Consider the following 25271-nt stretch of genomic DNA (forward strand, 5'->3'; position numbering starts at 1 on the left):
AGCTAGGATGAGTCAGGTGATGTGGTAACTGAACAGTAATTTATCTTCAGAGGTGAAACATAGCTTGACACATCCTAAAAATTACTTCAATCTTAAAAAAATAAGTCAGGATTTCTGGAAAATTAAAAAGCTAAGGTTCATTCCAAGCAGATACCAGCTAGATACCACCTGTCTGACCTGTGCTGCAMAAATGATGAGGATGATGAAGGACTCTGAACTCCTTCAGCATGACAAAAGGCAAGGAACAATTTGCAAGCCAGAACCAAACAGTTCCAAGTCTATATGGACCAACAAGAATACACCRTTAGCAGCACGTGGATGTGGCAAGCTGTGGCACTGATGTGCCCAGGTACAGCTCTGTCCTGGGAGCTCCCCTGCCAGCTGCAATGAGAGCCCAGCTTTGCACCTTGCCTTGGCAGCTCCTTTAACCCCAAGGAATACGGAGACTGGATGTCCTGGATACAGGGGCAGAGGAAGGAGAAGGGAAATAGATGTTTGCTTACTTGCAACATTGACAAACCACAACACGCAGCTGCACAGCGTCTCGCAATCTAGGAATTTAACACACTCCATAAACAACTAATTAAGCATCACAGGATCTATAAGGCAGGGAGAGGTTAAGTCAGCGCGGCTGGTCTGAATATCCTGACACTCAGCCAAAGGGCAGCAACTTGTTCAACACGTAGCGTTTAATGGTCACATTTAAAGAGAGTGGTTTTGGTGCTCGAGCTTAATTACATCAGAAAACTAGTTAAACATGTTTTTCACTTGCAAAGCTGAGAGCAAATTGATCCTACTSCTTTATTTCTGCAAATGGTTTACTTCAAGTTTAAAAAAGAGGTTTAAAAAAATACGAGATCGGGTTAATACTGATTCAGTCCATGATTCATGAGAATTATGCGAGGCAGAGAAAAGAGGAAACTGTCACTTTCACTGTGGTTGGATGCTGGCCCTAAAATAAGCTTCTTGAAACAGTTCATCAAAGGAATTTAGATGACAAAGCCAACTTTATCCCTTCACCAGGACTTCAAACATCCTTTTATAGCGCTGAGATTACTATATTTGGCCAAACCTAGATAACATTAAAGCCACTGTCACTGCAGCGGGATATAAATAGCAATGGCAATGTAAAGCATTTCACATTTCACCTAGGAAGTGTTTTAGATAAACAATACAATCTGTGTGTATTTTAGGGTTTGTCTATCAGGCATAATCTCATTCATGATAAAGTGAGCTGATTTAGTTACATAATTCACCCTGTTGTTTACCCAAAATGACTTGTATGATCTTGGGAACTCCTTTCCTGATGGCATTTGACAATAGACTTAAATATTTAAAACACGCATGTGGGAAAGGTCAAGTCATGCTCTAAGATTCTGCACTAGTCAAAGTTAATTCTCACTCARTAAATCAGGGAGGGAAGAGGTTTCTTTCCCTGTTCAAGGGTTCTGCTCATTCACATCTGAACAGAGTGTATTAASGCCAAAACTCTTCAACCTAGCTTCACCATCACCCCAAATTTTTAAGAAGAACATAAYCTTAAAACAAATTTCACTACAAAAAAAGACAGGAAATTATATTTTCACTGTGGATAATTCATTCTCTAAACTTTATTTTCCATAACAATAAGCAGGAGATTATGAACTCATTCCTAGGAAGTCCTGATAAGGTTCAAAAAATTGTTCTAACCACTCAGGTTAGAAAGACTACTTTGCTTTTGCTTAAAAGCCTCATTTTTTTCCACAGACTGATTCACCCACCCTTTAAAGTAGTGCAGCACAGTTAGCAGTATCGTGTCAGAACTCTCCCTTACTAAAGATCATGTCTGTGTTTTATAGATCTACTACGAGCAGTTGAAGAAGATCTTTTCTGCATGTTATATATATATATATATATATATTTTAAATGCAACTAAAAACTCAAGAATATCACAGCATAACTAGTCATTTAAGGACTTCTTTAAAATAGAAAAAAATGTACAATAATATCAATAATAATTTATAATAATATATTTAATATATTCTACAGATGGAGTAGGGTTTTTTTTCCTTTTTTTTTTTTTTTTTTAAATTAAAATCAGAGGTGTCTCAAAAGCCCAGACCTTATCATCCCTGAAAATTAAAATATTTAATCTTGCCTGGAGTGAAATTTAGTAAATCGCTTCTGTCCTACAAAAGGTCTCAACAAGCCAAGTGACCCAGCTCTGCTCCTGGGCCTCCAGAAGTCACAGGGCCAAAGTTAAATTTGGCTGGATTGCAACTTCCAGTGTCAGCAAGGTTCATTATGTCCATCCTGTTGGTGGGATCAGTGAGTAACYTCATGCTCAGGATTCAGGAGACACCGAGCCCTTGGAGACCTGGTATTATGACAGCAGCCTGACATGTGTAAAATAGCAGCAAGCAAAAATCCTCATCATTATCCTTGGATTTGCAAGTCCGCCYGGGATAACTGGGCTGGGAGAGCAGGCAAAGGGCCTTGTTGCAGCCGGCACCTCTGTGCACACACAGCCCTTCCCGCTGCCGTGCGCGGCGAAGGAAATGCTGCTCCTCATAAATCACCACCAGGAAGCCACATTCAATGGCTGGGCACAGCACCCTTGCACCRGCTTAACGTGCTCCCCAATTGCCTTGACACAATAACCTTTGGCAAAAAAACCCTTAGATCTTATAACATTTTTGAATGGGGAGGGGGAGAGAACAAAATTGCTTGCAGTTGTTTAATCTCAAAAGCTTTTCCTTGAGCGTTTCCCRATGAAAGGTAAAGAGCCTGCTTGCTTACATTCAACAAATTAATCTTACATTCATGAATCCWCTTCATGGGGGGACTACCCCCCAACAGTGTGTTTCCAGGTGCACATAAATGCTTTAAAATCATCTGCAGTAATTCCCACTACAGCGGGTTTCAGTGCACCCAGGCAAGAGAATAGGCTCCGTGCTAAACTCCTAGTGTGAAATGAGTCATTTGTTCCAAATCCTATTTCCTTTTTGAGTGTTCATACTTAGTTATTCATTTCCCTAAAGTATATGAAGATGAGATGTTCCAAAGTCACTTTCTCTTTGCTCTCAGCACGTATGTGTAATGGCTACAAAAAGCTCTCATGTGGAAAGGAGAAAGAAAGACACAAAGAAAGAAACAAAGAATGAAATAAAAGAATATATGCATACACATATATATATGCAGAATAACACCAACAATCAGTTTGCTGAAATGTCAAGTCCATGTGTATATTTAAGTCTTCTTCAGATGTTAAAACATGTATTCAAGGGCTCTGACAGTAAGGCTATAATTAACAAGTTTTAATTCCCTTTTATCTAAGGGATTTTGTGTTTATCAAGAACTGTACATCTACACATTGCAACCAATCACTGTTAGCTAACAATTAATCATGTCATAACCTCCACATGTTTCAGAGTTTACAGACACAGTATACAAAACAGGCTAGCATATTTTGAAAGCAAAACCTAATACAAACTACAGTCCAAGAAGTAAATTCCTCCACCTTTTCACCTTACTTTACTCAGTGAGTAACCATCAGAGCCTCAGATACTCCGTGCCTTCTAACCCTTACACTTTAATTCCTATTTCTTACCTGCTGAGTTTAGCGATTGCCAGCCATTTCCCTGATCTCACTGGGCTTGATTTAGGACTTAGCAGTCATGGACAACAAAGTCCTTCCACCTTGAGGAAGATCAAATTTAAGTTGTTTCCTCTTGCAAGACCTACTGTGACCCCAGCCTCCATTCTCATTGTAGACATGCAGGTATCTGCAAGGGCTCAATCCTAATTACTCATCACCCTAATGTAGAAAGTGAAAATTATTTTTAGGCTCCAGAAGATTATCTATTATAGTACTATAATATGAGCAAATGCTCATATTATTCAATGAATAGGCAAGATATGAAAATTATATGTTTGCAAGCTTCCCCTTAGCGATCCATCAAGATACTCAAAAAGGCTGACTGCTGCATAAAAAAGAATGCCCATTTATATATGCATGCTCCACCTTTCATTTTACCTACCAGCCCAAACTGAAAAGCATAACAAACTTCTTTCTCTTTTTTTTCCTAGCTCTTTTTTCTTTTCTTTTTTTAGTGTATCTTTTGGTGTCTTCATCTCTCTTTACCAGCCATTGGCTTCAGGTTACTTTTTCTCACCATAATTATAATCTCAACTCCCTTTAAACATATTCATTTTTTAGCTTAGATAATTATTTATTATTATCGACTATATCACTATGTTAGTCATATAGTCAAAACTTTGCTTTCAAAGAAGCATTATCCTACAGAGACAATCACCTTTAATAAGATTTGACTGTACTATGCATCTTTCCAGCCTGCAAATAATGGAATATAGGGTCCAATGAGAATGAATATAATATCATACTGATTAGTCTCATTTCACTTCCAACCACTTGCATTCTATCCAAATGTCAAGTTGACTTTTGGATACCACCGAAAAGTAATTCTTCTATTAGGAAAATCCACAAACACTATCTGTCACTAAAGATTTACAAACCTGCTTGAGTAGGCTAAGTGCCTTTCAGGAAGAAAAAGATATAAAACCTGAAAATATCATCTATTCTACTATTGTGCATACTCTGGGAGGGTATCATGTAAGGGTTCTTCTCAGCTGCCAGAGCAGTCACCTTCACCACCTTATGTTTATTCTTTATTTTATACCACAGAATGGTCACTKTCTTTTATATCTGATGTTTTTGTCTTCCATTTTACTAGTGACTCCTTATCAGTTACCAGACTACTCGGTCAAAAGTAGGGCTTATCTGAAGTCTTTCCAAGGCAGTAAACAGGTTTGCCCTGATTTCAGYGAATTGGGTATCAGACTCTACACTCAAGAGCGAGCACTCTCCTCAAACTTCCCTGCTTGTACATCTCCCTTCCATCCTCAAAGCTAAGGAAATGTCAGCTCATCACAGTCTTTAAATGCCTCAGAATTATACGTGAATTTTAAGGGAATTTCACTGGATCATCTAATGGAGCTTATGTGGTTATATTAGAGATGTAAAAAGATTACTTCAAAGGCRACATGTTATGCAGCAAATAGCCAAAAACATAACTTGCTGGCATGCTATGTTAAGAGAGAAAAGCAAGCAATTTACAGGAAAGCATCTTGTGTGACACGGATGAGGAGGAAGGAAACATGGGAAGCTCTTCCTAGTCCCTCTCTCTCAGCAGAAGCATTTATAGACTCACATATTATAGAGCTGTTAAATAGTGTCAGCTCCTGGCTTAACAGAGATAGAAGATGCTAAAGAGTTCAGGTTCTGCAGTAGAAGCAAACGGTGTGGATATTAACTTAAACTTTCCTTTGTAATAGCAGTATATGAAGATATCAAGCTACTGAAGTACAACTTCTTTTTCCTTTCCACAGACAAGCTTTAATTCACTTTATCAGAGGACAGCTTGTAACTCTCAATAAGTAACTAAACTTAAACCTACCACCTTCCCTGTATCACACACACATATGTCAGGAAAGGAAAAAAAAAAAAAAAAAAGAGCAGCAAAGGAAAGAGATTAAAGTTGCTTCTCAGAGGTTCTCAGAGGAGGACAATGCAAACTCACAGCAATCCCCCTCCTATCCTACAAACAAACTCTCAAATGTCAAGTGGTGACACTTCCAAGATTTCACTCTCAGATCATGTATTGCTGCCAYCTTCCTCCTTTGGTGTCAAGTGCCAAGGGTTGGGAAGCTCCTTCTTCCCGGCAGTTGGGAGGCCGGCTGTTGTTCTTACCTGACATTGTCATGCTTCTGGATGTAGATCTTATGAAACATCATATCTTCCTGCTTGGCATTAATGTCAGCTTTCATCTCCATGGCAACATGTCGGGGAAGCACGGAGAGCAGGAGCCGCTCCTGTGGAGTCAGACAGATGAGGCAATTAAAACACCTGCCGCCCGCTTAACAAACAGGCCCTGCTCACGCCAAGGACCAGGCGACCACCATCGCTTGGAGCCCGATGAATGCAACCAAGAGAAATGGTCACCATGAACCCAGCAGCTGGTTCCCCGGTCAAAACACCTGAGGTTCTGCCTCCATCCCCAAACAACAATTTGACTATTTCAGAAGGAAAACAATTATTTTTCACCCCAGCTACACTGGGCTTGTGATTCATATCTGCTCATTCTTGCCAATGAAGATGCCATGTAACCCAAAAAGTGCATATTCACACTCCTGAAGGGATCCTGCTAAATCTGACCTTACGGTCTCACCTTGCGTGTAGTGTCTCCACAAGTACCATGGATGAGAATTCTCCTTCCCACAACACCCCAGGACTGACAGATACCCTGACACCCTTTCAGCACCATTTAAATTCCTTCCTTTCCCATCTATCTAAGCAAATTCTTCCAGCAGCCAGCAGTTCTCGGCAGCTGAAATGTCAATAGGAACATCCCAATAAAACCAGCAGGAAAATTTGGCCCAACTGTCCAATGCAGTATTGTACTTCTATGCTTAAAACTGCTGTCAGGGCCCAACTGCATAAAGCCCTGCAAGGCCACCCACTCACCTGCAGGAGTATTTCCAATACCCACCTTCTGTCATCAACAATTTACAGCTCTCAACCCTCATATTGGAACAACTAAATTGYGCCTTTATTTACCGGTAATAGCTTTAGTGTGTCTTTCATGACATTATTTTTGTAAGCTGCTTTGCATATAGGTTTGAATGCTGGGCGAAAATTAGTTGCATGACAAGATCGATGACTTTCTGGTAATTTTCCTAAAAACTCACACAAAAGCTTGTGCTCTTTATTATTCTAAATTTGGTGGTAATTTCATGTAAAAGCTAAAGAATTTAAATCTGCAGGTAATATGCACCCCAGGGATACACATAGGTGTATTTCAGGAATTACACCTGACAAGTTCTACCCAGATCCTTCATTCCCTTTATTTTACTCCCACCCACACCCTCCTCAATTCAAACAAAGTTTCTGCCATAGCTGAAGATGGTTGGGAGTTATCTCTTTTTTGGATSAGTCCTAGTGTAACCCAACTTGCAGGGTGAAAACACTGCTCTGGAAGAGGTGAAAAATCCCAAAGGTTTCTATGTGTCATTGTCATCTTTATCATCTTCCTTCCCCTGCAGTGACCAGAGGAAAGAAAAGGTCCTTCCTTCCTCACGACACAAACACAATATGGCATAAACCAAGGTCCCCAACCTTATCTAACAGCTCATTAATTCTCAACAAGGCAGGGAACACTAGGGCTCAGAGTGGCATCCTGACTCAGAGGGGTCAGCAGTCTCCTGCTAATTACGTCACCACATCTTGTGCCCGGACTTCAATTATAAACACATTTCTGGCTTCTAATTCCTATTTTTGACGGATTGTTGCCCATTTGTTTCTTCCTCCAAGGAGCTGCAGAAGCTTAGGGGAAAACAGAAGAAAATGAACTTATTGAAAATGTGCTCAGCATACACTGAGACTTTTTATATTCTGCAGCACTGCCCACTATTTACTTTTTTCTTCCAACTTGTGCCTTAGAGAGACTGATGTCCCYGAAGAAGTAGTAATAACACAGTAGAAATGCAGCAGTCCTGACAGGACACATGTATTTTAAAATCCTATCCCTCCAACAGCACACTGCATGTGCTAGTGCTTACATACCCAAATTTTAAAAAAGTATATGAATCATGCACAGGTCCTCCGGCTTCCATGGGGTACTAGTGTATTTCTTGAGCACAAAAGCACAACACACTTGCAATTTTACCAGAGTAGGCAGTGTACACACTGCTGTCATTTGCATATCATAAATAGGCATCCTCAGATGTGTGAAAGCTGCTATTTCTCCTGCAAATTTACACATCCTTTAGAATAACTTGGAGCTTAGTGGAAAGTTCAGGGGCACCCACAAATTTGGAACATTCCCTGTGGGCAGATCAGAGTGGAAAGATGGTTATTTTATTTGCTCTCAAAACAGAGACACCTCCGGGGAAGTGAGATTCTCTTACCAATACTCCAGCAGATTCTCACATATATTTCCGGATAATTTTGGCTAATGAACCTCCACCCTTGCACTTCCTGACATAATAGACATTTGCCAGGTTAAATCCACCAATACTTTCAAGACATTTGGGATCTTCAGAAACTTAACCAAGAGCCCTAACATTTCAGCAAGCCAGGGAATAAGATACCTCATCAAGTGAAAAAAAATTCATGTAATATTAATATTCTTCATGCAATATCTAATGAGGAAGYTGAGCTGCGTTACTGACTTGGACTTGATTCTCACTCTGTTTGCTAAGAGCAACACAACCACAGAATCATAGAATCACAGAAAATAACCTCTGTATCTGCAGCAGATATTTGAAACAAGTGTCTTGTTAGGGCACAAGCCATAACAAGAAAAACATAACAGGCAACCAAATACTCCTGTGTTTTATTTCAAATACTGCAGAAATTGGAGTCTCCACTGGAGTACAATTTTCATTTTGCTATAATGATCAGAAAGCACTGCAGCTCTCTCTGTAAAATCACTTATTATGCAAAGAGAGGTGACTGGGACTGCTGTTTTACAAGTATAACAAGGCAGCAATCTGACCTGATAAGAAAAGAAAGAGCAAATTCATATATAATTCTTGCTTTTAAATAAGATGCAGCTATAGATCCACTGAATTATACATTAAACAAATGCATACCTAGAAGCACAACTCTCTAGAATAGGCACAGATGAAAGATTACAATGTAGATCTGTTCTGTTTACATATGGGCATGTAGATATCTGTGTATGTGGGTGTATATATAAAATACATATCCTTACAATGACTCCTTACCAGATAGGAATTTTAGCTATTAATGCCTTATTCTCCCAAGATGACCTAAAAGCACTAAAAAATATTTAATGTCTTACAATGAGCTGTTTGACCTCAGGTGTAATAGCACTTATTTTACACCRTGAGTTAAATGATGCAGAGATGAAAAAGAGAATGACTTTTCCTAGACAAAAGATAAGCTCTGCAAGAAATAAAACAACCTAGTCCTGATCACCAATCCTTTATCCAAATCTCCTGCAAACATCTGCTCATTGCAATTGTTTTGAATGCTTATTTTTTATCCAACAGTACTTTATTTTAGAAGAGTAATAGTAATTGCTGTTATGACTCTGCTCTAGGTAACTTCGAATAATGAAATCACTCTAAGTCTTTATGCCGGATTTCCACTTAATTTCTTGCTGATTTTGGTGCTGGCAGAAGTTTAAGAAGTGAAAATATACACTGCTTGACTGAGATAATCTGCCTGCCTTGAACAGAGAACAGCACACAGGAGCACTGTCAGATCTCCAAGAACAGACAAACATTGATAGTGGTTTTGGGCTGCACAGTTCTTCCATCTATGTCTATTTGGAAATYGTCTCTCCCAGATGCAAGCAGAGCTCCTATTATTAGTGTCTGCTGTCACCTCAAGATTATCTCAATGCATTATGCATAGGGAAGCATCTAAAGCAAACCTGGCAATCAATGTCAGTGCAGGCTACAGCAGCAAATAATCTTGTTAGGAGGCCCCAGCTGCTAGGATCCTACAGGCACTGGGGTAGATTCTGGAGGGCCTTTTCAGGCTTTGCCCCATGGTTTTCTAATGCCCTGGCTTTCTGCTGCATGGTGTTGTACTAGCTGGGTGGGGAAAAAGGCATCAAGCTATGGTATTTTCAAAGCTTTTTTATGAGATGTTTCTGACATAGAAACTCCTGAACACAGTATAACAAGAATTTGAGAYACACTGCAAAGGCAATTTCTCAGTAGGGAAGACAGTGCTGTAATCAGTAAGCAAAATGGGGTATTCTCTTAGCTAAGTCCTTTATTCCATTTTAAGGTATAGAAGGAGGAGCAGCTGCTTGTTTCATCTTTCTGAGATTACATTTGTTACAGAAGAAAAAGAAGCCAGAAGTCTGAATCCACTTATTATCCACTTATAAATATATATAAAATCAAAATAAAGTTTTATACATATTATTTCAAAGTATGGGTCAAACAGTAAGTCTGTTGGCTAGAAGCACTGCATAAGACTACCTACAAGTAATTTTCTAGGTGTAAATGGGCTGAGACATAAGTGAAAATCAAGCTGTGTTGACACAGAGATGCGAAGACATGACGCTTGATTCTTTCCCCTGACCACTTCCCCAAACCCACAGCCAGGCTGATATCTCTCTGAAGGGAAGAGTGGAAGCCTCATTTCATGATTCATTTCAAATTTGACTGGACCAAGACCACTAGGAGACTTAYTTACAGAGATGTGTACTAGCAAGAAAAGAGACAAGGCGACCCAAAATATCCTTTATATCTAATTATGTGGACACACATGAGACATTGCAACAGAACCCTTCAGCAACTTATGGGAACAGATAATGTTCAATGAACATAGGGATGTTCAATGCCTTAGACAACAAGGCTGTATGCTGGCAGAAAAAAAAAAAAAAAAGGTCTTTCTATAGCAAACAAACATAAAAGTGGGTGATAAATATTACTTTCCATACAAATCCCTGAGATCTATGTGGTATACAATGATGTGCAGCAGGTCAGAACCTTTGGGGAAGGCAAGTAGAGAACTGTCTTTGGAGGCACCAAGGGGCAATGTGTTCTGTGGGCCTCTCTCACACCCCAAACCTGTCCTACAGCTACCAGTTGGCAGTGGCTTCGCTGAAAACTATATGACGCATTGCCCTTACAAAACACAGCCAGTCTGAAACCTGTGTGTTGCATCTGCCTTCAACACGTGGCTTCCATGTGTGCAAAGCAATTATGCAGACTCCCTGCATACTGTTTAATTTTTATCCACAGAGAACAGACCACAAGATTTGTTGATGTCTGCAGACAAGCCCATCAGGGTACTGGGGAAGAATTATTGCTTCTCTTTCCAAGCTCTAGAAATCCTGCCCACTACTGATCCTTCCTTGGATCAATCAAGAAGCAAGAAGCCAGCAAATACAGTTCCAAAGGGGGATTTTTCAAAGCTAATTCCATTTGAGCTGTTTCATTTTTAATTTTACACTGTTGCTCTTACCTGCTGCTGGTTTTCCCTCTGAGAATGCAGCCTGGCTTGTATGCATTCCCTGGTCTCCTGGAAAGCCTGCCTTTGGGACACCTCTGCTGGGTAGTGGGTACACACGCCTACAATGTTTGTACAGGAGAAGATGAGAACATTGGAGACCAGCTGCAACAAAAGGRAAAAAAAAGAGAGAAAATATTTGATTACAATTTGGAAACCTGCCAYCAATAACAGAAGGGCCAGCCAGAACTCAGCCCATTCCATGACTCCTTAATCCCAGCCACGGTTAAACTTCAAGCTCTTAATTCCAGCGCATTTTACTTCACTAGTCTTTAAAATATAAAGCTTCCATATATGGCATCAAATATATGCTTTTAAGACTCTGTATTACTTCATCAGTAAAAAATAAAACCCAATTGGTAAATCCTATTTATAGTAATCTAGGATCTTGGAACTGTTATGACAAAAATCTATTTAAAAATACATCATTATTCTCCATTTGGTCACCTAAAAACTGGGCAGACAGATCTTATAGAAGAATAGAAATATTTCCACGCTTGTACACCTACCTATGTGACTTGAAGAAATGTCATAGACGTATTAGAACTATTATTTCAGAGAGAGTGCTTGAAATACTGAAGAGAACGTGTTAGTATTGATAGCTTCTAGATACAGCTGAAATCCATTTTTGTCTAGCTCCAAATCAAAAATTTATTTTCCTAGATAAGCGAATTATGTCTTTCATATTTCTGACTACAGAAACAGGTGCCTGAAGCACTTTCAGACTGGACAAGGACGTAAGAAAAGCTACATTATTGCTTCCAGATATCGATTACACCTTTTAATAAAGCATACACATCTTTTGCTGGAAAACATTGTTTTATTTCCTAACTTTTTTTTCTTTTTATATAAAAAGAAAAAAAGAAACGTCCCTTGCTGGAATGTGCTTTCAAGCAAAATGTTCTGAACTGCTTCCAATGGTTTTGTATAAAAATTTTGCTTGACAGAGGTCAAAATACAACTCACTGAGAGCCACACAAGCTGTGTAGTAGCTCCGTTTGAGGACAGAACATGAACACCTCCCATTTCTCCTGAGGGCAAAAACTCTCAGCCTTGCAGCCCTCTCCTAAATGGGGACCTTGGGGCTATTACCCAATGAATCCAACTAACACGTGGCTTTGTGCAGACCTTTGACTGCAGAAGAAAAAAAAAGAACATTTTCCAGACCAGGCCACTCTGCAAGAACAGGGGACCAGACTGGAATATGTAGCATGAGCACTGGGCCCACATGGAGCCCTGAATCCTTTTGGGAGGCTTGGCCCTCCCCAAACCAACATCTTCCTTCCTGCCATTTCACTAGAGGAGGTAGGAGCCTGTCTGCCTGCTGAGCATGGTGACAGTCACTGTATTATTAAGCCTGGAGATCTTCAAAATCTGCTTGGACGCAGCCCTGTGCCACACGCTCTAGGTGATCAGGCGTGTGCAGGGGGGTTGGACTGTGTGATCTTTAAAGGTCCCTTCCAACCTTAAGGATTCTGTGATTATATGAAGTCCACCCTGACACCAAATTTAGGCATAAAAATCTCAACTTTCTGTTCAAAATAGGCACTCCCTCATAACTGTGGAGAGTCAAGGCCCCTGGGCCTCTCTGTAGATGGCCGCCAGTAGATGGCAACACTCAAACTCCTGAAGCTCCTCTATGGCGATGGCTGCGTTTCGGGCTACTTCTCTGCATCCCACACATAAGGATACTAGGAAAACAAAATAAACCACTGGCTGTTGCTACCCACTCCCAGTTACATGTATCTACAAATAAAAAACTGGTTTCCAAGGTGGAAACCACTACCAAGGAGGAAACCACTACCATCCCTGACAGGTTGCTCCCTCTTTCCAAAGAGCCCACACGTTGAACAGACAGGGCTATCTGCGGAGCAGGTCACACACGTAAACATGCCAGAACGCTGCTCCTAAACTCCTAGATCCTCCTTGAAGCTCTTTTCTCCCTCAGCTCTTTCTAAGGCTGGCTGCATCCCGACGAATCCAACATCCTCCATCTCACCTCCAGGCTAACCACCCAGCAGCCAATTCCCTTCCCTGTCCTGCCCTGCTACCCTAATGCAGCACTGCGACTAGTGGGCATTGGACTGTATTTTTTCCTGGCAATGAGGAAAAACGTGTTTTTTTTCCCCAAAGGATTAAAAATTCTGTCCTCAAAATAGCATTAAAAAATATTAGTGTTCATTAGCACGTAAGGGGAAGTTTAAATAGGAAGGATGAGGAGGGCTTTCCCAGGAGTTACTGTGATTCCTGCTTTCAGGCTGCACTGATTGCAGCTGACAGCCTGTGAATAACACTCCTGCAAGCACAATACGGTTACTACAAGCTCCAAGGGGTTAACGCTAAATAGCATCTTCTGCATGGCCAGATTACAGCAAGACACCCAAATCCTTTCTATTGGAGCTATTCAGTTGCACAATACGTGGAAAATTTGTCAGCACACAGAAAAGAGTATAAGCACACAGCATATACCTTTAATGGATAAAGATGAAAACGTAGATGATTTTCAGGAGAYACTGAGTTTTCTTTCTAAATCCCACTAAACTAAGACTTCATTTCACTTGCACTTAAGAGTGCAGAAATCCAAAATAAACTCCCCCAAACAGTGATTCTTATACCAAGAATAGGAGATAGAATGTGGGCTAGAGGGCAGGCAACACAGCAGGAGTTAACTGAGCAGCAGAGAGGAACACCTCAGTCTTCAAAGCGAACTCTATATGGGCATATCTCAGTGCCAACGTAAAGTGCCTCTGGGAGGCCCACCCTTGTAGATAAGGTTGTCACGATGATGCCTTAAATAGCCAAGCTGTACAGTTCCAGGCATGCGATTCCTCTAGAGATCAACATCGTCAAGCCAAGCACAAAAAGCATTATCAAACTTGATACTATTGACATTCCTTGTAGAACCCTTAGAAATTTAATTTTCCAGCACTAACTGACACGATTTTACACAAGCACAMGGCTTCCCAGGCTGATTTACAAGACAAACTCAGATGACCATGCTTCACGATGCAAGAATAAAAATTGCACAGCAGTGTAATTTTTAAGGAGCAAAGGACAGACATCTGTATTCATTCCATTAAAGCGAAGCTCTTTTAATTTGCAGCACGGCATACATATGACATCCTGAAGCATACAGGGGGAAATTACAGCGTAGCAGAGCACATCAGAGATCTGCAGAGATTTGAAGCTCAAGCTTCTACTATGTGCAACAACACTTGTTATACAGGTAAAAGCACTTTGTTCAGTATCTGTTCACAATCATCTTCACAGGTATTTAAAAATAAATTAAGGCAAAATAAATGAAAGATTTCCAGTCTCATTATTTTCCACAGTGTCTGTCTTAATAAAATAAATTTATGCCCTGTTTGCCAAATGGCACTAGTTCCTTATCAGCTTCCTTGCCATTTTGCTATGGTAACCAGCTTCAGTCCCAGGAGGAAAGAGATGATGTAGATATTAAGAAAAAAAAATGATACCCTAAGCTCCATGGCCTGAAAAGCAAAAACATATTATGGCAACTATTTCAGACAATCTGTGAAGAGCTGTTCAAGGCAATGGGAAAATACAGTTGTCTATTTTGGAGCYGATTTCCTCCTTCTCCTCTGCCTATCTAGAGATTTAGACCAAGAAGATTTCTATTCTTTCGATTTTGGAAAATAATAGCTTATGAAAGATTAGTTCACTTACATATTGCTCCTAAATAAGTTACTAAAGTAGCCTGCAGCATTGTCAGATTTGAGTAATTCACAAAGTAATACGTCTACTCTTACAACACCTGTTGGTAGTGGAGCAGTGCTATTATTCTGACTTCACTGAGGTAGAGCTCTTCAAAGGTAATTCAGTACCTAAAAGAAAAGCTGTGAACTATGAGGGTTTTTCAGAACTGCCTGAGACTTCCTAATTCCCCTGAAATAACAGATCACTCAATCTCACACAGCAGAAAAGATTAGACAGTACCTAGTCACTTTGATTTTAGATCACTAGCAGAATACTACCATGATTTTGTTCTCTTGCAAGAAACTGGCTTTAATATTTTTCCCTTGGTGATTGAATTAAAAAAAAAAAAAAAAAGGCAGTGGAAACAGTTTARTTACATGTGCTCTGGGAGTTACGGAAATCTGATATTTCAAAATCAAAATCTCAGGCTAAATTTGGCCTGACACTCACTACAAAATGTTTTTGGATTTTCAAGAAAAACTTAGAAAGATCCCCGATGTTTTAGTAATTCTGGGGAGAGACTTTGGGATCATCAAAAACAGAATTAACCACCAACTTGAATCAATATTGCCACTGTTCTCCCTACTATGTTTCTATTCGATTATTCTTCAAACACCAGATGCTGTTCAATATGTAGTTAAGAGACAACAAAATGCTTAAGAGGGATAGTGTCAAGATAATTTCTGTTAGTTCCTTAAATTTGCCAGAACAAAGAAGTTAGCTACTGAAATGAAAAAAAAAATTGGCTATATTCCTTTGAATATCACACCTTACTATAATAACCACAGCTTTTTACTTGTTTATCCCAAAGCATTCTGCTTTGGWAACTTCTCATGCAGAAGTCTGGGGTTATTTTTGTTGCAAGATCTCAGCACAAAGCCATTCTCTGCTAGCTTCTAATATCACCAGGTAGTATTTTATTTTTCAATTTATTTTTCAATGAAATCAAAATATTGTTGTGATATTTTTATAAAGTCCCATTTTGAGAACAATCACATTTTAAGTTTTCAGTGTGGGAAAGCAAAACTGGCACAAGGAAAAGGAAAGCATGTATACAGAGATTAAAAAGCCTTGCAAAACAACCTAGAGCAAACAATAAATTTCATGTCCCTTCTCTCTGGGCTCTGACACTGCTCTGCCTCTGCTTTCTAGCTCCCGTAATGCTCACCCAGTGGGAAATATTTTGTTAARCTGATTATCAATGCAACAGGTAGGTTAAAAATCAAGAGTATGTTTCATAGTGGCTGTACAGTGACTTGACAAATAGATCCAATTAGGAACTGCAGAGGCTAGCACTGAAATAAGCCTTACTTCTGAGCATCCTTTTTTAACTGAAAAATTGTTATGAACTCTTTAATATTTATCTGAAACATAATGCAAGAAACAAAAATTGATGGATTACAAAAGCTGCAGCTATCCACGATTCTTCTGTACGCCTCTGCAAACAATATTGAATTGAAAGTACAGATAAATTCTCAAGTTGCAAAAAATAAAAAGCATGAACATTAGGAAAAATGTTTTTGTTAAAAAGTAGAAAGTAAAGTACAGATAATGCTGTTTTCTAAGCTCTTTTCCTGAGCACCAATTAACCCTATATTGCCTCTTTATAAACTACCATCTAATAAAAGAACTGGAACAGCTACAGAGCCAAAGGCATCTTGAAAATTAAAATGAAAGACAACGTCTACTGGCTCCAAGATCAAATTATTCATGTATTTGTGCTGTATATAAAACAACATGTTTCATTTCCCAGAGCTAGAACTAGCACAGCACTAAGGCAGGGAAAACTTGCAGATTATGTTAGAAAGGTAATTAAACCGAGTTAAGTACTAAATATAGTACTTAGTGTAGGAATAGTGCAGGAAGGATAAAGTGCAAATTAGGAAATCAGGAGTTTTTTTTAAATATTAAATGTAACAAGCACTTTTAGTGAATATTTGAGATAACAACAATGAATATTAGCTCAATATACAAAGATCTAAGAAGAAATTTTCTGGAGTTACTAAATGGSGGCTTCCCACTCCATCCTGCTGCTTCAGTTCAAACACCACTTGCTGGAGTCCTGAGCAGAACCACTGTCTTCCAGAAACTTCTTTAACTATATTTCATGAAGGCAAATAGTAGCTAAAGTGATGCTCTACATAGGCAGTAAATCAGTTTATGTCAAGAACAAAAATTATTCTTTGCAGGAATACTTTGATGCTGTTTTTTGATAGTCCTTCTGTTTGGGAAACCTGCAAGTAGCAAAAGCTGCCTACTTCAATCTTTTCAACTAAATCAAGTTACTTTGTAAGAATGAAGCAGTGGTGTTTGSGCTGAAAACTGTCAAAACAGTAAACAAACAAGAAACTCATAACATTTGTGAATATCTCTGTATAAGAATTCAAGTCAACAAGATGATGATACTATTCATTCCCCATATTTCAGGGAACATTTTACCGTTCAAGTCCTGCTATATGTTGGTCTCTTAGATATGATGCTCTGTCCTTTCATGGGAAAATTGAACAATAATTTTGTCTCAACTATATTCTTTCTTCAAAAAAAAAAAAAAAAAATCTGATTCATCTTTTAAGTACACAGTTGCATATATAGACATCGCTCCTCATCCTGGCAAGAAAAAGTAAGATTTTAACATTTTCCAGGTCTTACTGTTGTTTCCAATGGCATCCCCTTTCTTTTTGCTTTCTTAATTATAGTCTCTCACACCTTATTCTACATGTTTACTGATTACTGAAGTTGCAAACCCTCCACATGCTCTTTCTCACTGCTCTTTTTATTGTTGTACAGAATGCAGAAACATAAAGGACTGTAGTTATGTTTCACTATTTTAATTAAAACCTTTATATCCAAATTTTATTAAAGAACAGAACACTAAACACAGATGTATTTTTAGCAAACAGCCTCAGAGGAAACATTCCTACAGCAAACTGATACATTTTACTTCTCTATAGACAGCTTAAAAAAACAAAGTTTTTGCTGGGATTTCAGCAGGATCACATTTTCATTGGTTACTGACTGATAAGGTGCAGAGGAAGAGAATATACTGTCCTGAGAAAATCTTGGCATAACTGCAGCAAAAAGCAGTATTTCTGTGTCTAAATTTTCCTGGAACCCTGTCATGATCCCAGCTCGGAACTGTCTATGTGGGGGCACGGCCTGTTCTGTGAGGAAGTGCTGCCTTTGGCCAGGAATAAAAGGTTATAAAGTCTTGGGTCCTGTTGCCCATCCTCCCTGAATTGCCATAGGAACCAAGTTTCTGCACATCTTCATGCTTAACATATTTAATGAGCTACAAAACAGCCATGATTTTCGCGTGGGGTGAAAAAAGAGAGAGAAATTGAGAAAGATTCAGCAGCGGCCCTTGAATGCAGTTGTGAGACCCTTCTGCCTGTACTTTCACGAGTCTCCTGCATGCTTCTGAAGCTGGCGAGGGAGCTGCAGTCAATATAATTACGAGAAGAAATGCTCAGGAAGGTCCTTTATTTGAAAAATTTTCTATATCGCATTTTCTTGTCTATCTTTTCTTCCAAACTAAAAAACATGCCAGTGGCAGAGAGCATGCGAGGGAAGGAAGAAARCAAATGCTGAGGTTTACTATCAGATCTAGCTAAAATTAGGCCACTGCACTGAAATGCACATGCAACAGCAATTAATATATGCCACCTTACTCACCAAACAAATATATATTTTGCTTTGGTCTATGTTGGGATTAGGATTTTGTTTGGTTTGCCTCCATCCCTTCCAAACAGTTTAACTGCTGCCAGCAAACGCGCTTTATTAAAGTACTTCTGACAGGCATAATTGCTTCTAACAGCTATAAGAAAAAAAAATCCATGTTAAAAAGGCAAAAACATGATGATCTGCACTCCTCTCTTCCCTACAGTTGCAGGGTGCCCTGGTCCTTAGTGTTCCTGGGAATATTTGCAGGAGCCTCAAATGGAGGCAGTGCATCACCCCTTATCTGCCACAGTCATTTAAGCATAGGCGTCACCTCCAGGTCACTGGGAAAACAAAAATGTTTATCTGGTTACATGGAGGTCTTATTTATCTGGGGAAAAAAAAAAAGGAACATTCTCCAATTGCTCAGCAGGCAGAAATGACTGCCCTAAATATGGTCTGTGAGATATAAAAATCATTATTTCCCAGGCACTTAGATGCCTGGGAGTGTGCACTAGAGTGTGCATTTTTTTGTGGGGTGGTGATTTAGGTTGGTTTTGTGCAAGTGTGGGAAGAAAGAGTGGAACTGGAGAAAGAGTRGAACAGAGATGGATTGGTTTGTTTTGTTTTTAAATAAGATTTCCTTTTCTTCCTCAGTTGCTAGATTTCACATGAAGTTGGGGCAGCTTGCCCACAAGAGAGGCTCCTTTCTTCCAAAAACCAAAATATATTTTCAATACACTAGAATTCTCAAGCACTACCGGCAACTCTTAAACTCTTGAAATGAAGCAGTGGCTGTTAGGAGTTTCGAAGAAGGAACAGAATCCGTAACAAGCAGCAAAGAGTGCAGAGCCACAGTTAAGGCACAAGTGCCTGTGAGTCGTTTAACGGGACCCTAACGGGGCAGGTGGCCTACAGGTCTGAGATTCATCCTTGCATTTTACCGCCTGGCCGCTGGGGCAGCTGAACATACTGATCTCTACACAGATTTAGTTTCAGCCAAACAAGAACTGTGGGTAGGCAAATTCTCAACCAGATTTTAATTGAGCGCAATGGGCAGCTCAGAGGCACATTCCTTGGCCTTGGTCTTTGTTGTACTCAATTTCAAAGGCCTCCAGTAAGAGAACAAAGATTTTCTAGAGAAGCACTAACAGACTTCAGGACGGTTTATAAAGAAAAGTGCGAGCCAACCTAATGATAATGGTTACAACCAGCTCTGTTTATAGTACAGATTGCATAAACACAATTTAGCCTGCATTTATTTCATTATATCCAACTATTTTCCTATTCCTTTAGAACTACATTATTTTACTCTTCATGTGTTTTTCATTCTGCCTCTTTATACTGTAATTCTTGTTATCCACRGTGGATTTTCTGCTCAGCTGTCCAATCCCACCTTCTCCCCAAAGGCACGCAGAAACCCACGATCYCATGATTCAAGGATCAAATCAAATCACATGGGTATTTCTAAATTAGCCAAGATGAATCTCACTCTATTTTTGATARCTCCAACAACCTGGTAACTCCTATGTTACAGGAACTTCTCACAGTATATGTTGCAGGGCACATTTTTAACTGCTTTACACTACCTGGTTAAATACATGTTATATACTTTTAAGGTGTGTATATGTATATCCTGGAAACTGTGAATTTTGTTAAGCATTATGAACTGGGAGAAGTTAAATTCTTGAATAAAAATATACATCTTAAACTTACTTTTGTTGCTGTCAAAGGTAGAAGAAAATATTGTTATTATGATGCTGCAAAAATTCAAATGCTGGGCAGAAAGAAACAAATGTTGAACAAACAAATAAACCTCATTGCACTGGACATGCACAGTTTGGAAAAGGCACTGAACTTTGACAAATAAAATAAATCGGGTCTGCTGAGAATTGGGATGGATATAAAGTAAAATACTAAATTTCTGCTGCTAGTGGAAAATTTTGAGTCTGTAATTAAGTATGTTCTTTTAGTCTCCCAAAGATCATTACCAGAGATTATGTAGCCGAATAGGGTTTTCTGAGGTGAACTTAAAATAGAGTTAATATCATACTGACCTCCCCAAGAGGATACCGTCCATCACAGAACTAGACTTTGAAAAACAATTAATTTTTAAAATAACCTAATCTTAGGAAGGCAGAGAGTGTATTTTTTTCTTTTTTTTTTTTCTTTTTTTTTTCTCCAAATTTCATAGTTTTTGTTACCTGACAGCATAACAAAAGACTCAAAGCAGTGCCAAGGATTCTGTGGTTCATTACCTATCCTGCGCCTATCACGATATCCAAAAACTGATACACCAATCCTGCTGAAGTTTGAATGACACTGAAGAGTAGGACTTGCCTATATTACAATCTCAAAAGTCTCTTCCAGCTATGATGAGTCTATGATTATGCTATATATAGTATTTCTCTTCATATCTGCTAAAGAGCTGCTTACTCTTGTGGATACGTACAATACTAATCACAACCTAATAAGATTGCAATTTACTTGCTCCACGATTATCTTCAGCTTTACCACAGCTTAAATATTCAGTCATGGTTTTGCATTAGATATTTAAGTCTGAGAACACAGTACCTGTGCACTTTTCCTTCTCCTGTGAGCCTTTTGCAAAACATCACTTATATTCTTTGGAGATTGATTTGTATGCCTCAAAACAAAATGAGTTTATGAAAAATACTTCAAACGTGGAAGGTAACTGGATAAATAATTACTTAAAAAGGAAAAAAAAATCTGAGAGTTTCCTATCTATAGGAAAACAGGTAGTGTGTCTGGGGAATGAGTCATATAAAAACAAATTAAAAATTTATCAAAAAGAGACAATAATATCAAAAGAGATAATAATACCAAAAGGGTAAAAAATAGAATAAAACCTTCTTGTATGTGATCAGTCTCATAACTGTGGTTTCAAATCAGACTGTTTTTTAGCTGTGCTATTGGAATGTTACTGCATTTGTCTAAATTGCTAAATCCAACAGGGAGCTACTAAGTAGCTTTTGATAGGATAAGGATGTTGGATCCAGTTCTCCACTCTTATTGGTTTAATTCTGTCAACTTAAGACAGTTAGAATTAGTCTAAGTGATGAATTAATCTGTCAGATTTTATTTCATCAAGTACTTCCTAGTGCTTCATGAAATCAGCCATAAGCAAATATGAGATGCCCTTTCAAAGGCAAAGCAGGTGGTCCCTGAAGGTAGCAATGATAACTAGAAGATCTTCTGCTGCAGAAGGCCYGAACACTCTACTGTGCTTCTTGCTGCAAAGCTGTAACATAATGCTAAATAAAAGCAAAAGTGAAGGGATGAGGACTGCCATAACTCCAAGATATGCAGTACAAACCCATAGAAAAATATAAACAGAAGAGACTGGGGGGAAAAAAAAGACCTAAGCAGGTCTTTTCTCAATTGATGAGTGTCTCTAGGACTGTCTTTAAAACAAATTAACTATTTGTTTGACTGCTATAAAGTCAAATGCCTTTCCTAAAAAAAAAAAAAAAAATCCACTATTGCAGTTTCTCAAGAGCAGATGCCACCATGGCTGACATGGACACAGTGAGCCCTGGTTGCTCATGAAGCACCTCGTTGCTAGCAGGCATTCTCAGCTCTGCTCCTGCTTCCCAATTGGATGGAGTATGATCCGCTCCAGTATCAATGCAGCTGGCAGCAAYAGCTGCCACTTCAGGGAGGAAAAGGCAGGTGCTCTGGCTGGGGATGGACAGGAAATAGACTCTAATGAAACTATTTATAAGGTGTCCAGAAGCAGACAAGTACCACCTACTTGGGCAACTGTTGTAAATTCATGACAGTAGATGCAATTCCCTCAGCATGGAAGGAGGATAGTTCTGATCCAGAGCATCCCATTTTTTCCCCAGCATTGCAGAATTGTCTCATTTCTGCTCCTGCTGAATTTCACCAGCAAGCCTTCAGTTAAGCCCCTCTGTAACAACTCTGTCCTTCTGTCCTTGAGAGCTGCATCCAACAATGCACATACATGCTCAGGATTCAAAAACCAGATCATCTATACCACTCCATATCTAATATGCAGGGTTTCTAACTGTGCAACTCAAATGTTCCTCGATATAGTTCATGCAATTATGCAGCACTTCTATACGGTCCATGGTCTGAAGCCAGGTAGGATGGACGGGACCCCAACAATATGGGCTGCTGCCAGAGCTCCTCCATTAAAATTTCCTTTCTGCAAAAAGGGCAGTTTGGCGAATTCCTGTCAAAGTCCTTTCTCCTCCTCTTTGGAAGAAGGTTGCAGGACTTCCCTGCTGAGCCAAGAATGACCTCGTTCCAGCTCACAAACTGCATCTGAAAGCCCCACCTGCTTTGGAAGAAGAAAGGCCAAGTTCTGTTGTTGCATCTGCACAACACAAGTGAGGCCAGCTGGCGAAAGGCACTCRTCACGTGTTGACTCTTACTCTTATTTGAGACACTAGTCAGGACCACAAATCTACTATGTCAGAGTATTTTCAAAACAGTAAGAGAACCTCTACCATTGAATAGCTTATAATTATCAGGAGTGTTAACAGTACATGCTGTCATTTTTCCCCAGAGGATGATTGCTGTAGGGGTCTATAGGATAAACAACAAACATTTGGTTAACTCTCTCWCTACCTTTTACCTCGTGAAGTCAAGCAGTTTGTTGTAAGACTCAAAATATTAACAAAAACACAACCATTTTATTCACGCAGAGTGCAATTTAAGTCACCGAAACTATCAACATGATTTTTTTGCAACTGTCATACTTTTTTTTCCCCCTTTTTTTAATTTAAATGATGATTTATATCTGAGTGTAAACAGGCTGATCAGCAGGGCTTTGTCTTTTAACCCAATAGCTGGCTAAATGAAGGGACTTCATATGTTTCCAAATCTTGGATTGTTTTTCAGAGTTTCAGTCTAGATATGTATTGGAATAAGGAGTCTTTTTCTATTTGGCCAAGTATGGCAATAAGAGAAAGACATATGTGATAGTGCAATATACACTCTCTTTTTGAGAAACAACCGTGTTACTAAGAGTTTYTTTCTTTTTCCACAGGCTTCCCCTCTCACCACAGTCTGTTCTGATTTAAGCCCCTAACTTCATTGCTTTCTGCCTGCTCCAGTATAATCCTAGTCCTTCTCCATTTTGGCAAGGCTCACAGAAATTAGAATTGCAGCCCAAACCTCCAGGATTAAGATTCAGCCAGGATTTTAGCACTTCTAAGGGAACCGTAATTCACTAGATATTGTTAGATCAGGTTCCTTCCATTTTTATTTCAGTAAATCTATCTTTCCCCTCTGTCAGTTGTTACATCTGTTTCTCACCACTCATATTGCAGAAAACGTTTTTAATTATTGTGCAATATCCAAATGAAGAATATTTTGTGAATTTTCAAGGCATAGATCCCTGAAATATTCTCCAGAACCCATGCTGTAAGACTCGGTCACTAATTCATTTATGTAGCATGAAATGATAGGGAAGTCAAATGCTAATTCAACGAAGAGATAACAAAAGCTTCTCTTCTCTCCTGCACCCAGAGGAAAGTCAATTTTTGGCATTTGTGCCCACGCACTCAAACATTTTGAGGTATAGAGCTGTCACTAGTTCACTAGCATGCTTTGATGGTATGGTTTTAAGAGCTTAAACTCTAAATCTTTATAGAAAGTTGGATTTTTAAAAGCTGTTTAAACAAATGAGCTCCTACAGTAAAACGTTCTCTTTGGGTACCCAAAGTCAAATGTCAGTCATATGCATTTTAAATTTAAGAAGATCTTAGTTCTTACTCCCCTGCATGTTCTGGTCTAGCAATTACATCCTGAGTTTTGCCAGAAACAGATACTGCGAGGTATTAGCAAACACAGCGACAATCACTGTTCAGAAGTGGAGAGGCTGTTGATTTTATTTCCCGCTGGAATCCACTGGGAATAAACGAACTCCAGGATTCCAAAAGAACAGCTTGTTCTCTAGGCTTCACTCTATTCGAACAGGAAAAACACAAGTTATTAAAGTACACACACGGAGCATGAGAAGTGACAAACGGCTGAGCAGGCTTTTGCTCTCCAGATCACAAGCACAAMTCTAGATCAATGCTGGCCAAAGCCGCTGGCTTGATCCTTATTACCGTCTTATCCTTATCATATTACCCTTATTCTTAGCAATGGCMCATCACTCCCAGTGTCTATATTGCCTCCTTCCCCACACTATCAGAGATGTTATAACCTCTCCAAGCACAACATTCCTCCAAAATCCCATTAGTTAGGGATTGGCTTCTGTTCTTTGGTATGAGGCTTTATGCGTCTCTTGCTATCTGAAACGCAGTATTTAAGTAGAGCAAGATGGATCTTAAACAATCTTGGTATTTATCTGCCACAATCTCTTTCCTATTTTGAAATACCAGATTTAATTTCTGATTTTAGAAAGGATAGAGTTAATTTTGGATCATCAGAAACAACACTAACGAGTGTCACGTGACTTCCTACGTGATCATTAACCTGTCAAATTCAGCATAATAAGCCCTTCACCAGTTTAAGGCAATACAAAAGACTTGTCATGGAGAGAATTTTAAGAACACGACAATCACATACTTTTTTTTTTTTTAATAAGGGGGGGGAGGGGGGAGTGGGAAGAAAGTACTGATGCTACTTTCCACAGCTGGAACCACACAAAATAATGTTCCACCTTCACATGTTAAAAGCAGCTGCTTCTGCAAGAAGGGTCTTCCTTTCTTCCTTTCTTCCTTTCTCCCTTTCTCCCTTTCTCCCTTCCTTTCTAAATTTACTGAAACATTCTCAGTTTCTGAGCTTTCAGGTTTGCAAAAGACTCACTTAAATCACAAAGTGATGCTTTAAAGCTTTTCAG

At 39.2% G+C, this 25271-nt stretch overlaps 1 protein-coding gene across 1 annotated transcript in view; it reads right to left on the reverse strand.

Annotated features, from left to right (window-relative positions):
• Positions 1-25271, reverse strand: part of ADCY5 (adenylate cyclase 5) — a 202131-nt gene that overhangs the window by 70504 nt on the left and 106356 nt on the right. The window contains exons 2-3 of the mRNA XM_026054275.1: positions 11012-11161; positions 5750-5871 (exon numbers count right to left, since the gene is read on the reverse strand). Of these exons, the coding sequence (XP_025910060.1) occupies positions 5750-5871; positions 11012-11161 (272 nt within the window). The remainder of the gene's footprint in view (positions 1-5749; positions 5872-11011; positions 11162-25271) is intronic.

The sequence above is a fragment of the Nothoprocta perdicaria genome, unplaced genomic scaffold, assembly GCF_003342845.1.
Source record: "Nothoprocta perdicaria isolate Ctin4 unplaced genomic scaffold, notPer1 scaffold_0, whole genome shotgun sequence".
Lineage (NCBI taxonomy): Eukaryota > Metazoa > Chordata > Aves > Tinamiformes > Tinamidae > Nothoprocta > Nothoprocta perdicaria.